The sequence below is a fragment of the Papaver somniferum genome, unplaced genomic scaffold (genome assembly GCF_003573695.1).
Source record: "Papaver somniferum cultivar HN1 unplaced genomic scaffold, ASM357369v1 unplaced-scaffold_107, whole genome shotgun sequence".
NCBI classification, from domain to species: domain Eukaryota; kingdom Viridiplantae; phylum Streptophyta; class Magnoliopsida; order Ranunculales; family Papaveraceae; genus Papaver; species Papaver somniferum.
The window spans coordinates 3472395-3487536 of record NW_020619603.1 but is presented as its reverse complement, the minus strand read 5'-3'; the positions used below and the strand labels follow the sequence as shown (position 1 = coordinate 3487536).

The 15142-nt window shown below is 36.4% G+C and overlaps 1 protein-coding gene, 1 long non-coding RNA gene and 1 pseudogene across 2 annotated transcripts; 2 read left to right on the top strand and 1 right to left on the bottom strand.

Moving 5' to 3' along the window:
• Positions 1–1307: 1307 nt before the first annotated feature.
• Positions 1308–2915, top strand: LOC113327891 (annotated as a pseudogene).
• Positions 2768–7432, bottom strand: LOC113328148 (3-oxoacyl-[acyl-carrier-protein] synthase II, chloroplastic-like). The gene is made up of 13 exons (XM_026575235.1): positions 6703–7432; positions 6177–6382; positions 5877–6080; positions 5309–5419; positions 5131–5226; positions 4991–5036; positions 4791–4870; positions 4413–4481; positions 4249–4333; positions 3907–4061; positions 3725–3805; positions 3479–3538; positions 2768–3204 (listed from the first exon to the last, which is right to left on the bottom strand). Exons 1-13 carry the CDS (start codon positions 7088–7090, stop codon positions 3085–3087), a joined length of 1701 nt encoding a protein of 566 aa, XP_026431020.1. The 5' UTR covers positions 7091–7432; the 3' UTR covers positions 2768–3084.
• A 2980-nt stretch (positions 7433–10412) lies between these two features.
• On the top strand, positions 10413–13935 carry LOC113328149. Its single transcript, XR_003349277.1, has 5 exons — positions 10413–10727; positions 10828–10936; positions 11020–11135; positions 11233–11312; positions 13748–13935. It is a non-coding gene; the product is annotated as an uncharacterized LOC113328149 (long non-coding RNA).
• The last annotated feature ends 1207 nt before the right edge of the window (positions 13936–15142 follow it).

The following is a 15142-nucleotide window of genomic DNA, read 5'->3' as shown; positions in this document are numbered from 1 at the left end:
CTGTTTAATTAGGATTAATCATCAAAATCTAGTGGTATAAAAGAACTGAGTCGGGCATACGAAGAGACACCGATTCGCAAAGGAGAGAGAGAAGTCACAATGATCTTTTCTTAAACCAAAGCTTTGTATGAATCCTAATTTTTCGTCAAATATATATGTAAATAAAATAAGTGGTTAATATTTGTAAATAAATAAGAAAAATAATCATTATTTTCTTAGAAAACAGTCTCACCTATCTTAACTTTTATGCAACTCTCATTTATTTTATTTTCCACAAAGCGATACTCCCGCATTACTCCATAACATATCAGAAAGTTATATCGTATTATACCTAGATTTACCTTAGTTTTAACATCATTGTTAAAATTGTTGTGATCATCCACAATAGTTAAGTGTATCTCGTCAAAAATCATGTTATTAAGTGACAAGAGATTTCCCTATGTTTTATATACTCGTTTGTATGTTAAAAATGGTTCAACTGATAATTGGAAAAATATGTCAGCAATTATATCCACAGGGAGATTGTTGCCCATCAAAGAGATGCCTTTTAAATCCTATAGATACACTCTAGTTTATCATTGGTAGTTTCTATAACAAGTTTAGCTTCTTTTTCTGTTAGATGGTGGACAAAAGCAAAATTTGTGTTTGGGAGGTGTGTAAACTATGTTTAATATGGATTATATTTGATAACAATATAATAATTTGCAAAACCGTCGAGGTCGCTACTGTTTTTACTAGAATTGTAAATAAAATTTTCTTTTGGTGCGAAAATAAAAAGCCATGGCTGAAGTTGCTAAACTCTTTTGTCATTCATCTACGCATGCTTATAATTGTTGGAATAATCCATGTAGTATCAAAACTAATAACATGGATAAAGAATAAGTTGAAGACGACCACAATGAACAAGGAAAAGGAAAAAATGATTTACTATGCCACGAAAAATAATAAAAGTACAACAAGATAAAAAAAATAAATAAACAATTAAAATTCTTCACACACATGATACTTCTTCTTTCTTCTCCAAAGAGACTTGACCACCGATGGAAGGTTTGTTGGCTAACAGATGACCTACCAAAACTAAAAGAATGGTCACCTTCAAAAAATTCATGGTCCCCAAATTCTTAACGATAGAGAGAGAGATTGGGTTGGGACATGACATGGGCTTAATTGAACCAGTAAAATCACAAACGAGCCCATTAAGGTCAAAATCTCAGCAGATTTGTAGAAAATTTGGTCCATATGACTGGAAATTCTCCAACTGCATCCCTAGACTCTAGTTGTTCTTTGTTTTCTTTGGACAGTAAATGATGGATTTGGTAGTGTCAGCATAGGCCAAAATAAAAGTTACTAAGCTCTGCCAAAGCAGCGCCCTAAGAAATTACGGCATAAACATATAGCCTTAAATAAGCTGCCAGGCAACAACTTTGGTTGCCGAGACTTATCTTGGTTCCAAAGTTAACCTGGTTGTTCACAGCGTCAAGCAACTAAGGATTCTGGAGCCATTGCTGGCCTTAGTGTACTGCGAATCATCAATGAACCAACCGCAGCAGCAATAGCTTATGGTCTTGATAACAAGGGAAGGGAAAAAAACGTTATCTTTGATCTTGGTGGCGGTACTTTTGATGTTTCAGTACTCACCATTAATGAGGGTATTTTCGAAGTCATTGCTACAGCTGGAGATACGCATCTTGGAGGGGAGGATTTTGATAACAGGATGGTCGATCACTTTGTGCGAGAGTTCAAGTGAAAGCACAACAAGGACATTAGTGAAAACCCAAGGGCTCTTATTAGCTAGGAGATTAAGGAATGCATGCGAGAGGTCAAAGAGGACACTCTCATCTGCTACCCAGGCAACCATGGAGACTGATTCCTTGCACGAAGGTATCGATTTTTACACGTAAAGGTTTCGAAGATATGAACATGGAGTTGTTCAGAAAGTGCTTGGAAACTGTTGACAAGTGTTTGATGGATTATGAGATGGACAAGAGCAGCATCCACGAAATTGTGTTAGTTGGTGGTTCCACTAGAATCCCAAAAGTTCAGTCTCTGTTGCAGGAGTTCTTTGATGGCAAGGAACTCTGAAAAAGCATCAATCCTGATGAAGCTGTGGCATATGGTGCTGCAGTTATGAGTGTGGTAATACCGAGGAACAGCCGCATTCCTACTAAGAAGACAGCGATGTTCACTACTAGCAAGAGCAGACAAACTGATATTGAGTTCTTGGTGAATGAGGGTGAAAGTATTAGAACATGCCGCAACAACAGGTTGGGTACGTTTGAGTTAAAAGGAATTCAGCTAGCGCCTCGTGGTGTTCCTCAGTTCACAGTATGCTTTGATATGGATGCAAACTATATATTATGTGCGCCTGCAAAAGAGAACAAAACAGGGAAAAATAAAATGATCACCATTACAAAGAACAGGGGGGCGTTGTCTAAGGAAGAGATTGAGAGGATGATTCAAGAGGCTGAGAAACATAAATTAGAAGATGAAGAATACGTGAAGAAAATGGAGTCGATGAGTTCTTATGAGGAACATGATTTATAGAATAGGACCAAAACTAGCAGCCGATGATAAGAAGAAGATGGAGCGTGCACTCCATGAAGCATTTCAGTGGTTGAATAACAAGTGCAGTAGGGTTGCAGACGTAGACGACATCAACAACCGGATTACCGAGTATTATAACTAGATTCTACCAAGACAGTGTTGTCAGTCCTGACATTGATGGTGGTGCCGGAAAATAAGCTGCCAGGCGACCATTTCATGACACTACAAAAACAAGATTTCATGTATGGGATAATTTCTCATACAATTTTCCAGAGAATGTTTTACACAAATTTCGCCCTACAGAAAAATTGAACCTAATTCAGTTGGTACATCACATATCTTTTCTATCAAACCAGGGAAAGGAAGGAACTGAGGATTCTGAAAAACAACTAATAAGAGTCTTCAACTTCAACTTCAGCAACACCCCGTACCTTCACTTGTTCCCTTCTTCCTCAAATCTCAATATCCGAAAACAAGAAAACTGAATTGCTAATTCCTCCCTCCTCTTTTAAGTCCATGGTTAAAAGTTTCTACCTCCAGTTACGGCTTGTAAGGGGAAAATAAAATGGATGAATTGTGGCCTCCAAAGCCAAATGAATTTGATAACGCCACCTTTATGTCAAGTCTCTCTTTCTTCGGGCCAACCAGCACCTTGGTATCCTGATTCATTGCAGTCCAGTGTCAGAGGCAACTAACTATATGAAGGTACAGCAGTTAAAAGTAGAGAATGTTCATCAATTCTTTTCCGAGCACATTTGTATCTATCTTATTAAACTACCATTTTAGTAAGTCATCTCAATTTATCATCCCTGATGTCACACCCGCAAATGGGTAACACCTGACTACTAAAAAAATTGCAACCCTCCTCAAGCATCTAGTTGTAGAAAATAAAAAGCATTTGCAACTGTAAACAACTATATAGAGGAGAGCTTACCACGCCTGCCTCAGGGTTTTCAAGATTGACATTTGGATGGACCCAACCTGTCCGTATTGCCTACATGTAAATTCGATTTCAGTTCAACAACAAGTATAAGAAACTTGGAAGAAGATCGCATACAAAATTCTAGCAAAAGAGAAAATCTGAACTTAGCAAAAACTTTCATGTGAACTATACATCTTCATACCGACTGTGTTTAAAGACATCTTAGACTAGCTTATAGCTAAAGATAAATGGATTTACCTGCACCAGTGCAACAGCTTCCACAGCACCAGCTGCTCCTAATAGGTGACCGATCATGGACTTGGTGGAATTCACTCTTAACTGCAAATGCGCAATATGTCATCGAGCATGGGCATATGCTCCTAAAAGAGAAAACCAAAAGGAAAAGACATGAAGATGTAGTTTTAGTGCAGCAAAGTTACATCAGGATTTTGGCCAAAACAACGGATGATAGATTGGTACTCCTTCAAGTCACCAGCTTGTGTTGATGTTGCATGAGCATTCACGTAGTTGACATCTTCGCGGGAAACCCCAGATTGAGCTAAGGCCTTTTCTATACAAAGAACAGTCCCTTTTCCTGATTGTACAAAGGGGGAAACCACAGTCATCAGTTAAATGCATCAATCAAGGCGAGCATGCATCTTTGTTTGGCCTAGACATGAGTACTGAACATGTTTCTCAAGGCAATGTAATACATGCTGGCAATGACCAAGAGGCCGACTTCCTTACAAAAGTAGTAAAATTCTGAGTTGCAACTTTCTTACCTTCTGGATGAGGCTCAGTCATATGATAAGCATCAGAAGTAAAGCTTCCGCCAAGAAACTCAGCATAGATAGTTGCACCTCTTTTCTGTATTGCACAGCCAAAAGAAAATCAGAGGCTATAAAAGTAGTTATTTAACAATGACACTATCAAATCAACAAATTACCTTTGCATGTTCTAGTTCTTCAAGAAGTAGAACTCCAGCTCCTTCTCCCATAACAAATCCATCACGATTCTGTTAGTTACAAGTTAAGCCTAACATTAGCAATTTCTCAAAATATTACCCGCAAGAATAATCCATATGGTGAAATCTATATTGATAGATATGGATTGAGGAGAACTCATCCTGATTGGGTGAAAAATTCTAATTAGGTAGTGACAGTATCGGAATAAAAAGTCCAACACTAGGATGCGTTAATGCTACATAGCCGACTACTGGAAGACTAGCTTGAGCTGACATATGACTTAATAATCTGCCAATTTATTTTTATACAAAAAGCTTTTAATATAGATTTAAATGCGAGAGAAGATGATAGGTGATTACAATATCCCAAGGGCGTGAAGCTTTGGTTGGATCCTCGTTCCTTTTTGAAAGTGCTCTACATGCCACGAAACCTCCTAAGCCTGCAGTAGTAAGGCAACACAAGAACACAAAAATTAATAATAATCAAATAACATAAAAAATGCGATAGTTCAGGATAATAGATGAAAAAGAGGAAGCTCAAGGGAAGAAGAAAAGGATACCTAAAGGAATTATTACTGAGTCAGAGCCACCGCAGAGCATCACATCCTGCAACCTCTCAGAAATTTTCAACAATTTCAGCTATAAAGGTTACACAATTGTTCTAATGTTTGATATACATTAAGTAAACTGAACAACTTACAGCTTCTCCTCTAATAATGTGGTTTGCTGCATTCAGAATACAGAAGTTGCTGGTGGCACAGGCCGTAGAGATTGAATAGTTGGGGCCCATCCATCCCTGTAGATAAGAGTAGAAAAAGTTTCAAAATCACAGAACACACTCTGGATGCTCCTTGACTACTTCTAGGCTTTTAGCTTACCAGATCTATTGCGAGCATGGCAGAACCCATATTTGTAGTAGCAAATGGAACACAGAACGGATTCATCTTTTTGTAAGATATATTTAAGGCTTTAATTGCATCATCAAAAACCTGCTCAAAGTAAAATCCATCATGCATCAATGGCAATCTGTAACAAAAAACTTAATTAACAAACAAACGCTCTGTATACAAAAATTTGAAAGGGGACTGATATGCTGTCAGGAAGAACAACTTCCTTAATCCGCAACATCTTTAATGCTCGTTTGCAGCTATATAATCCTCATGCAATAGGGTATTGTACCAGCAAATTCCTGTATCGAATTTTTATAGCTACACCTAGACTCTTAGTTATCATACCATCAAGCTTCTCATGGCACATATTACTAAAGAAAAGTAAGCCAGTGATAGGTTTGTTAAAGTAAACAACACACCACCCTTTTTCCTAAAACACCTCTATACTTATCCTAATGAAAGCCATTGGACCACTAAATCGACATTAGTTTCCCCATATCATGTGCTCAAGATCAAAAAACCAACATTGGAATCCAAAAAGAAGAAAGAAACAAACCTTCATACCACCCATCCCAGAGCCAATCACTACACCACACCTAGTTTTATCCAGTTCCTTCATGACCTCTTCCGAGATCCCACCATCAGCCAGAGCTTTCTTCCCAGCAGTAAGCATGTAGAGCATGAACTTGTCAGCCCTTTTAGAGAGTTTTGGTGCAACCCATCCTTCCGTCGAGAAAGACTTGATTTCTCCCGCAATTCTCTACACATTACAAATAAAATAAACCAACAAGTAAGCCTCAAGCAATATATAAACATGAAACTTCGTATGCAAAGGACCGAATCAAATAGGACTCACAGTTGGAAAACCGGAACAGTCAAAACCTTCGATATCACTTATACCACTAACACCTTCAAGTAGGTTATTGTAAAACTCATCCGGTTCATGACCTAATGGTGTCACCACACTCATTCCCGTCACAACAACCCGCCTTTGCTTTGTATGAGGTTTGCTTTCTGTTGACACTTCTTTAGACGGTTGCACAGCTACAGCTATAGTTTTCCCTGCTTATTCATAGCAACAACGCAATCAATACAATGACCATAAACTATTCGACGCAATCAGCTAACGCGGCGGTAGTGTAATTGCATGTTTGGTGGTGGTGGTGGGTGGTTGGGGTTGTCAGACAATGCAAGAAGCAGTAAACACCTAATCTCATTAGTTACATCTACTAGTATCTACTCATGACCAATTTCGCACCACACACACATGACAAATGACACAATCCCAACCACCCACCACCACCACACATGCTAAAACACCATCACCACCACCACACATAAACAAAATCAAGAATGCAAGCTAGTATTATCATGATTATTACCTGAATGGGCAGCAATCCGTCTTTGCTTTCTCGAAATCCGATTAGTATTCGAAGAGGAACCAAACAACGATTCGCCAAAGAATGTAGTCAGTCCTTTAGAAGTGTAATACTCTTGACAAGGTTCAAAAGCTAAACAGGAATTCATCAAAGATCCACAAAACGATGAAATGAAACCCCCTTTTGATGAAATCGAAAAATCTGAAGCACTACCACTACATCTAGATACTAATAGATTCCTCCTTTTAGATGCTGCCCATCTCTTTGAAGATTGAAACAAAGAAGAAGATGGGTGCCGTTTCTTACAACAATCTTTATTATCAAAGTCTACAGACATGCAAGCAGCAACAAGCCATGTACATAATGGAGAAGTAACAGACGCCGTCGCCATTGATAACCAAAACCCAGATTCTAAAATTAATCAGACCCAGATGAATTAATGAGACCCAGATTGGACAGAAATCAATCTTGATAAGAAATTTTGAGGAATTGAAACAATGGGGGTTTTGATTTCTAGGTTTTGAATCAAGAAAATGGAGAAGTGGGAAATTCTTTCTTCTGGTTTGTTGAGAATGGGAAAGAGAGAGAGAGAGAGAGAGAGTGATGATGTAATCGAAGTTGGGGGGATTTGGAGGAGAAGGGGCGAGTAAGATTTGGTGAATGAATGAATCTGAGTCTGGATGGAGTGAGTGAGGTTTTGGAACAGAGAAAAGGAGATGGATGCCAAGTGGGGTGTTTTAATACCAGAAAAAAGAAGACTGGTTTGTCTGCTCTGCTCAAAATGGATTATGACCGGAACCAATTTGACCCACAAATTTATGGATTTTTTTTATTGGATTTTTTCTAGATTAAAAATATAAAAAAAATTAAGTTCAGTTTGCTTCACCATAAATGCCAAAAATAAAAAATATATATTAAACAAATTGAATTTATCTCTTTATCATCAAGGTGTCTAGTCATGATGACCACCTCACCTGACTTGGCTAACTGGTTGAGGCAAAAAGAATTTGCTCACGCGCTGCTCAGAGCATTTCCTGATCTGGTAACATCGGGGCTTACCAGATAAATTTAAATGTTTTTTCTGATTTCAAAATTAGTGTGGCAAACATCGTAATACAAAAATCGTTCCTTGCCCTTCATTACTTAAAATCTACACCGAGACTCCAAGATCCCCTGTAAATCTTCTTAGTAAGCTAATGCCTTACTCGGAAAATTAATCTGGTCATTTCTGCAAGGGACACAGATTGATCTGATACTTCTGAGTTCCAGTTCTCAACGTATGCACTCTGTGACCAGGGGTAGAGGCAGTTTATATATATAGATCCTGCCAAACTGACTCCCAAACCTGATTTAGGCCCATATATAAATTTCAGACTATTTACAAGAATGATTTTTTAGGGACCATGGTTTTTTTGAGGGGACCATGGTTTTATTAGGACACCTTCCCTATAGTGATAAGGGGTGTCCTAAAACGTTGAAATGACTAATCTACCCTTAACCTAATTTAATTTAAAACCAACCTAATAAACACCTATATATATATATATAACCACCACCTCCTCCCACCACCGCCGATTACCACCACCACCTCCTCCGATTATCACCACCACCAACCACCGATTACCACCACCACCGCCGCCGCCCACCACCGCCGATTACCACCACCACCACCTCTGATTATCACCACCACCAACCGCCGATTACCACCACCACCACCTCTGATTATCACCACCACCAACCACCGATTACCACCACCACCACCGCCTATTTAAGAAATGTAACAACATCAATGCAATCACAATTAAGTTCGGTTACATAATAATTTAAAATTACAAAGTAACCGAACTCCACCCTTAAAACCGAAAAAAACAAATCCAGTCTAACCGAACTGTGTTGTTGTGGCCACTATGTTGAGTTCCAAAATAACCGAACTTAGCCAATAGAGTTCGGTTTGTTCGCAAAAAATCTTAAAACTACAAAGTAACCGAACTTAGCCAATAGAAGCTGGAACTTCACATTTTTGTTTGTTTGTTAAGTTCGGTAACTTCACAATTTTATCACAGAAACCGAACTCAGAGTTCAGTTGGTTAGATGTTAGGTTCAAGTTTGCGAAAGAACCGAACTTTGTAAACTTATATACTCTTATATTACGTAAAGTTCGGTTAGATCAAAAGTGCATGCAGTTTGCGAACCAACCGAACTTTGTGCACCAAAGTTTGGTTAGTTGAGAACCAATCGAACATAACGTTGTAACTCCTAGAAATTATTAGAGAGTTCGGTAACCTGCGTGTTCGGAACAAGTAACCGAACTACACTTTCAGATGAGTTCGGTTGCTTGTTCATCTCACGGGACAACCGAAGTACAGCTTCAGATGAGTTCGGTTACTTGTTCTTCATATAAAGTAACCGAACTGTTCAAAATCCAGTTCAAATCCGGATCATTTTGAAGGTTAACAAATATTCTAGGAGAGGATGGAGATGAAGAATCAGATGAGTTTTCATCATTTGAATACTCAAACTTAGTGATTTGGAAAAAAAAAATTATTTTCCATGTTTTTCTCCTTCTCCTTCATCTTCTCTAACTCTACTCTCTCAATAATTCTACTCAACTAATAATAAACCCATCTTTTAATTTAATCTCACTAATTATTTTTAACTAAATCATTCACTAATCATAACCTAAAATTAATTAAGAGGGTAGATTAGGTATGAATATAAATATCCAGATAAGGGGTGACCTAGAATTACTTCTAATACCTTTACCCAAAATAAAACCATGGTCCCAAAAAAAAAAACCATCGTCCCCAAAAAATCGTTCATTCACAAGCCTAAATTTTTCTTTCTTTGCATCCCAAAGCGTATTTTTGCACCCCTACTTAGAAATCTTGGCTCCACCCCTATATGTGACTATGACTTGCACGGTTACATCATTCAAAAAACAAAAAAAAAAACAGTGCATATGAGCAATAAGTCTTCTAGAAAATGACTTAACATTAAACAAAACTATTAAACTCGTTTATATTGTGAGGACAAACCCATACATTATGGAAGCAATAAGTCTTCTAGACATTCTGGTTCATGCATATTTCATGCCAGCAACAAGAATTATTAATGGAGCACCAAATATTTGTCGAGGGGAAAAGCAAATCTTACACGTCTGTTTGAAGAAGAAAATGCAATGTGCATGTTCAGTTGACGTCTAGATGCTTAAATCATGCATTTCCTGCTATTTGACAAAAAAAGTAAAAATAACAATGCATTTTACGAACTTAAGACCATCCACAATGACAAAAAAAAGAAATGTCAAAAGAGCCGCACTTGGACACCTTTGGTGCAAAACCAGCTTGTGAGTAGTCTTTGGTGAGCCGGACGTGTTTTTTTTTTTTTGGCAACTCAGCATTTATCAAGATTTGGCTAATATCTTGGATATTTTCATTTGGATAATTTGTTGCTTTATTTTCGTTAGAATCTTCAAAATAATGAATCAAATTACACTTATTTTTATCTTCAAAAATAAAAATAAAAAATATTCTGTTTTAGGATAATTTGTAATTTTAACAGTTTTAGGGTTTACAATCACAAGTTATAAATATCTTTGCCTCATCTTTATCAGATTAATTAAAAGTGTTTTGTTTAAAACTTATTTATCACTCTTTGTTTGATTAATCATGTAGATTACGATTTCAACTTTTCTCAAATCTTATTTGATTATCGAAAATCGATTTTCAATAAGAAGTATCGCTACGAGTTTGGAATTCAGATCACTGATCCTGAGAAATATTTTTAGTCTAATTTGCCAATGTATCATCGATTTATTATAAAATATGACCAGGTATTCCTGGATAGGGTCGGCTGAGCTCAAACTGGATCTTACACACCTAGTTCTAGCCCGATCCAGATCGGCACGGCCCGGATTTCTCTCTACTGTAGAAATTAGAAATTCTTTGGAAATCACAAAGAGAGAAAGAGAGAGATAACAACATCTGATCAAGTTTATCCAAACTTTCGTTGAAGAAGACCAAATCACGGTTTGTATATTAATTTTATCGGTTGATTGATTGATTGATTATCTTCTTCATGTGTAGTGATGGAGCTAATTTTGTTTGTTTGATTTTTTGATTTTTGCAGGATTTGAAAGGTTATTGAATTTGGAAATGATGAAGAGCCAGATGATGTAGAGATTAAGGTGCCCGAATTTAATGCTATAGATGCGAAACTATGGAGAATATTATTGCTTGTAAGGTGTTTGATATATTGCTTCAATGAGGTTGTAAGTTTTTGTGGATAGAATTTTAATGTGGTTTTGATGGATGAGAACAGGTGGTCAGTTGGAGAAACTGAAAGTTGAGCAATGTAAAGTCTATTTGAGGAAGAATGGACTGCGATTAACATGGAAGACATACGTTCTTATCGATCGATATTAAGGAACATCTTGGGTAATGATGAATGACATTGCATTTTGTCTGATTTTGATTTTATAATTTATTGATGTGGTTTTGATCTAATATGGTTATTGACCGTGTGTGAGTGCAGGATCATAAATGGTTGTGGAGAAAAGGAAGTATCTGCTATCTAGATATGTGTACAACCGCAGCGGTTAGGTTGTTATGATTGTAAGATTTTACTTCGTTGAATTTCTATTGGTGCTAGCATTATGGTGTTTCTTGGCTATTTTTGTCCATTAATAGAATGTTACAGTGTTTCTTGGCTATTTTTGTCCATTAATAGAATGTTAAAGACTAGAAACCATTTTCGAAGCCCAAATGACTCATTTTCAACAATGATGTATTTTTCGTTCAAGTAGTCGTATTGATAAGTTTCCAGTTGTTATTATGTTCAATAATAGCCCTCGCTTAGGAGATAGATAGATTGACAATTATAAATTAGTGTGCAACAGGTGGAATAGTCCATCGGATCTTCTGAATTTGAAGATACTTTTAATCCTCCTTGAGGTATACAATAAGAATTTTGATTAGAGAAATGAGCCCAAACCGTGTATTAGCAGTACACCGAAAAGAGGACGAGGTAAGAAAGGAACCATATTAAGATTAAGAAGAAAGTGCATTTGGACATTCATAATTGAAGAACCTCCTCTTTTTTTTTTGTGGTAATGCTAATAAATAGTTTGGTTTTTTCCCCTAATTGACATTCTTGATTGCGTTGTAACGAGTTTGAGAGTATCTTCAAAATCGGAAGATTCAATATGACTATTCCATAGCTTGCACACTAGTTTATATTTATCAATCAACTTATCCAGTAAACGGGAGAAGAAGTGTTGAACATAACATCGGCATGAAATTTATTGATATGGTTACTTGATCGAAGATGTATGTATGTTATTAAATATTTAAATACTCATACCAAATTATAATTTGTTGTTTGCCTTCACATTCAGAAGATTCTATATGATGTTTCCAAATTTTGCATGTTAATTTTCATTTATTAATTGGTAAACCACATTATAATGTTGAAGATTATGTCGGCTGGAGGGCCTTATTATCAATATTGTTTTTGCTTGACCATTATGAATAAAGAAGATTTTTTGGGTTTTGTAGCGAGAACTCGGAATTTAAAATAAAGTACCCAAAGTAGTGTTTGAAAAATACTAACTTAAGATAATTCTGTTACAACGTGGTTTATTGGGAGGAGGAGTTCCCCCTAAATACAACGTCAGCTTCGTGTTTACCCACGTTTTTAAAACAATCCTGTTAAAGGGGCGGCATGTTCCATTGGAGGGGTGGCAAGTGTGATAGCAATGTCCCTCTTATTGGTTAGAGGGTGTCCTATAGGGGGTGTAAATTGACTAGATTACCCTCTTCTATTTTTAACCTAATGGAATCAGAAAAATCAAAACAGTTTTTTTATTTATTTTTTCATCTTATCTTCTCTTTTCCTCCTCTATTAAAATTGAAATTTTCATCGTCCTCGATTAATCAGCGATTTTAAAAAATTGATAATCGTTGATTGAAAACTATATTTCGAAAAGACACAGTTAGGATTTAGTTTATTGTGTTTGATTCAAGTTAGTTTTGTATCAAAAATTAGGGTTTTGGATCAAAATTGAAATTAAAATTTATGTGTTGCATGTGAGTTACGGTTGGTAATAACTCCAATTGGAACCGTAATTGTAGATTTGGTTGATGTTACGGTTCATTTAACTCAAATACCAACCGTAAGTTCTTGATTTTGAGATAAAATGTTCAGTTACGATTTTTTTTTTGCAACCGTAAGTTACTTACGGTTGGTCTCGTTACTTAAGTTACGAACCGTAAGTTGTTCTGGATGTTTCAACTTCTTTTCACGGTTTGTAATTGCATCACTGTTATCAACCGTATTTGAGTTATGACTTGTAACTCAAATAACCTTACCAACCGTAGGTAAGTTACGGTTGATCTCGATTCATTAGTTACCAACCGTAATTTGTTACGGTTGCTATGTGTTGTCATTCTACCAACCGTAACTGGTATACGATTGGGTTTTCCCCAAATTGAACCAGTTACGGTTGGTATTCGATACTTTTGGAACCGTAACTGCAAGTTACGGTTGGTAACGAGCTAAATTCCAACCGTAAGTTTTTCTGAAATTTTAAAAGTTTCGATTTTTTTATGTACTTTAGATAATTTTGAGCGACAAAAAGCTAATGGGAACTAATTTAGAGATTCACCCATCTCAAATTTGTCACTGGAATCACTCATTTTGGTTGAGTGAATCAAAATCTAGGGTTTCACAAATATCACAAAAGTTTCTTTTTCTTCCCCTCACAACTTTTTTTTCAACTCTAAAAATCCGATTTTAAAGTTATTATAAATGAAAATTAATTATCAACACTAATCTTGATTATCAATAATAAGGGTTAATTGGTCATTTCAATATTTTTTTTATAAAGGGTGGCATGAATTACCATGTAATGACCCCTTTTGTCTTATTAGATTGCCTCCCCTCTTATGGATCATGCCGTCCCTTTAACAGGATTGTTTTAAAATGTCTTATGATTTAAAAGATCTAAGTTGAATAACTGTTGAATCTTGATGATGGTATTCATGTGCAGGTGATGCTTGGACGGGAGATGTTTTAATGTTCGAGCAAAATGTGAGCTAGCAAATTTTTTATCCTTGGTGCAATTACATATGAAATCTACATCCATCGTCTCTCGCAGGTATAACATAGCATCGAGGAGGTCCACTGGCCCTCCCCGTGGGACTAGAACTGTTGCGGGTCGCAAGCAGAAACATACATTTACGGTAAGTCATAGTCATAGCATTTCGGTGAAACATTAACTTCAGATATCCTAGCATTTGAGTGAAACTATACTATGTTATCTATGTTAATATCTTGATATTATTTTAGGATATTTTAGGAATTTAGTTGTTTTATTTTGATTTTATCCTGTTTTATGAGAATAGTATATTTTCTTACGATTTAAGAAAGAAAAAAATGTCTTAAGATGGTTTACAGGTTAATAAATCGTTGCAGTAGGCCACGAATCTACATCAATATGGAATTGGAGCAGAATGAGAGAAGAATGAGAATGGTCGTCTTCACATCTGAGTTGCATCCAGGAAGATGTTGGATTCAGTTGATTTCAGTGGCGGAACCAGGATTTTAGAAGGGGGGGGGATAAAAAAAAATTTTCCTGCTACAATATTGTTACTGTGAGCTAGTATGGTAGAGAATGGCAGAAAAAGTAATTTGTGAGATACAAAACAGGACTGTTACCATTTTATCGCAGAAAGTGTTGTCACCCTTGCTTCCATCATGGTTTTCGAAACTCCCACTCCTTTAAAGCAACTTGCATTTATAAGATAACAATGAACTTGTCAGTTAACGGACCAAAGTTTGATTTCAACTGATCTTTCTGGGAAACCTTCATTACTATTGAGCTAAAGTGAACACCATCAATACAAAAAAGTTTTCATAATAGATGTAGTAGTCAGGTTGATACAAATATACAAAAAAACAACAGATTTACCAACAAAACCCATCAACCAGCATTTAGATCATCATCTATTCCTTTAGTTTTACTTTTCTATCCTTTCGAGCAATAAACAAATCAATTATCCGATCAATACTGATTTTTCGTGTAAGGATACTTTCAATGTTTATCATCATGCAATCTCTAAAAAAGTTTGCATCCATTTTGTTGCGGAGAGCTGATTTAACATTTGAAATTGTTGAAAAATACCGTTCCGCACTTGCTGTAGAAACAGGAAGAGTTAATATAAGACGAATCATCCTGTAAACTAAAGGATAAACATCTGCCTTTCTTGTTTCCACTAGACGTCTACATAATTCAGCAACAGTTGATAAGTTCTTAAAACCAGCATGCTTGACTACATCTTGCCCATAGTGGTATAATTCATTTCTCAAAGTATGTACCTCTTGTCGACTGAAATCGAGAGGATAAAACTTTTCAGCTAGAGTACAAAGATTTTCTACATGGAAT

Bases quoted from the DNA above. Each gene is read 5' to 3' on its own strand.
- LOC113328148 (XM_026575235.1), bottom strand. From the start codon at position 7,090: ATGGCGACGGCGTCTGTTACTTCTCCATTATGTACATGGCTTGTTGCT. The intron at 6,081-6,176 runs GTGAGTCCTATT...TGTAATGTGTAG, and splicing joins ACTGTTCCGGTTTTCCAACT to AGAATTGCGGGAGAAATCAA. The intron at 3,539-3,724 runs GTAAATCCATTT...ATTTACATGTAG, and splicing joins AAGCTGTTGCACTGGTGCAG to GCAATACGGACAGGTTGGGT.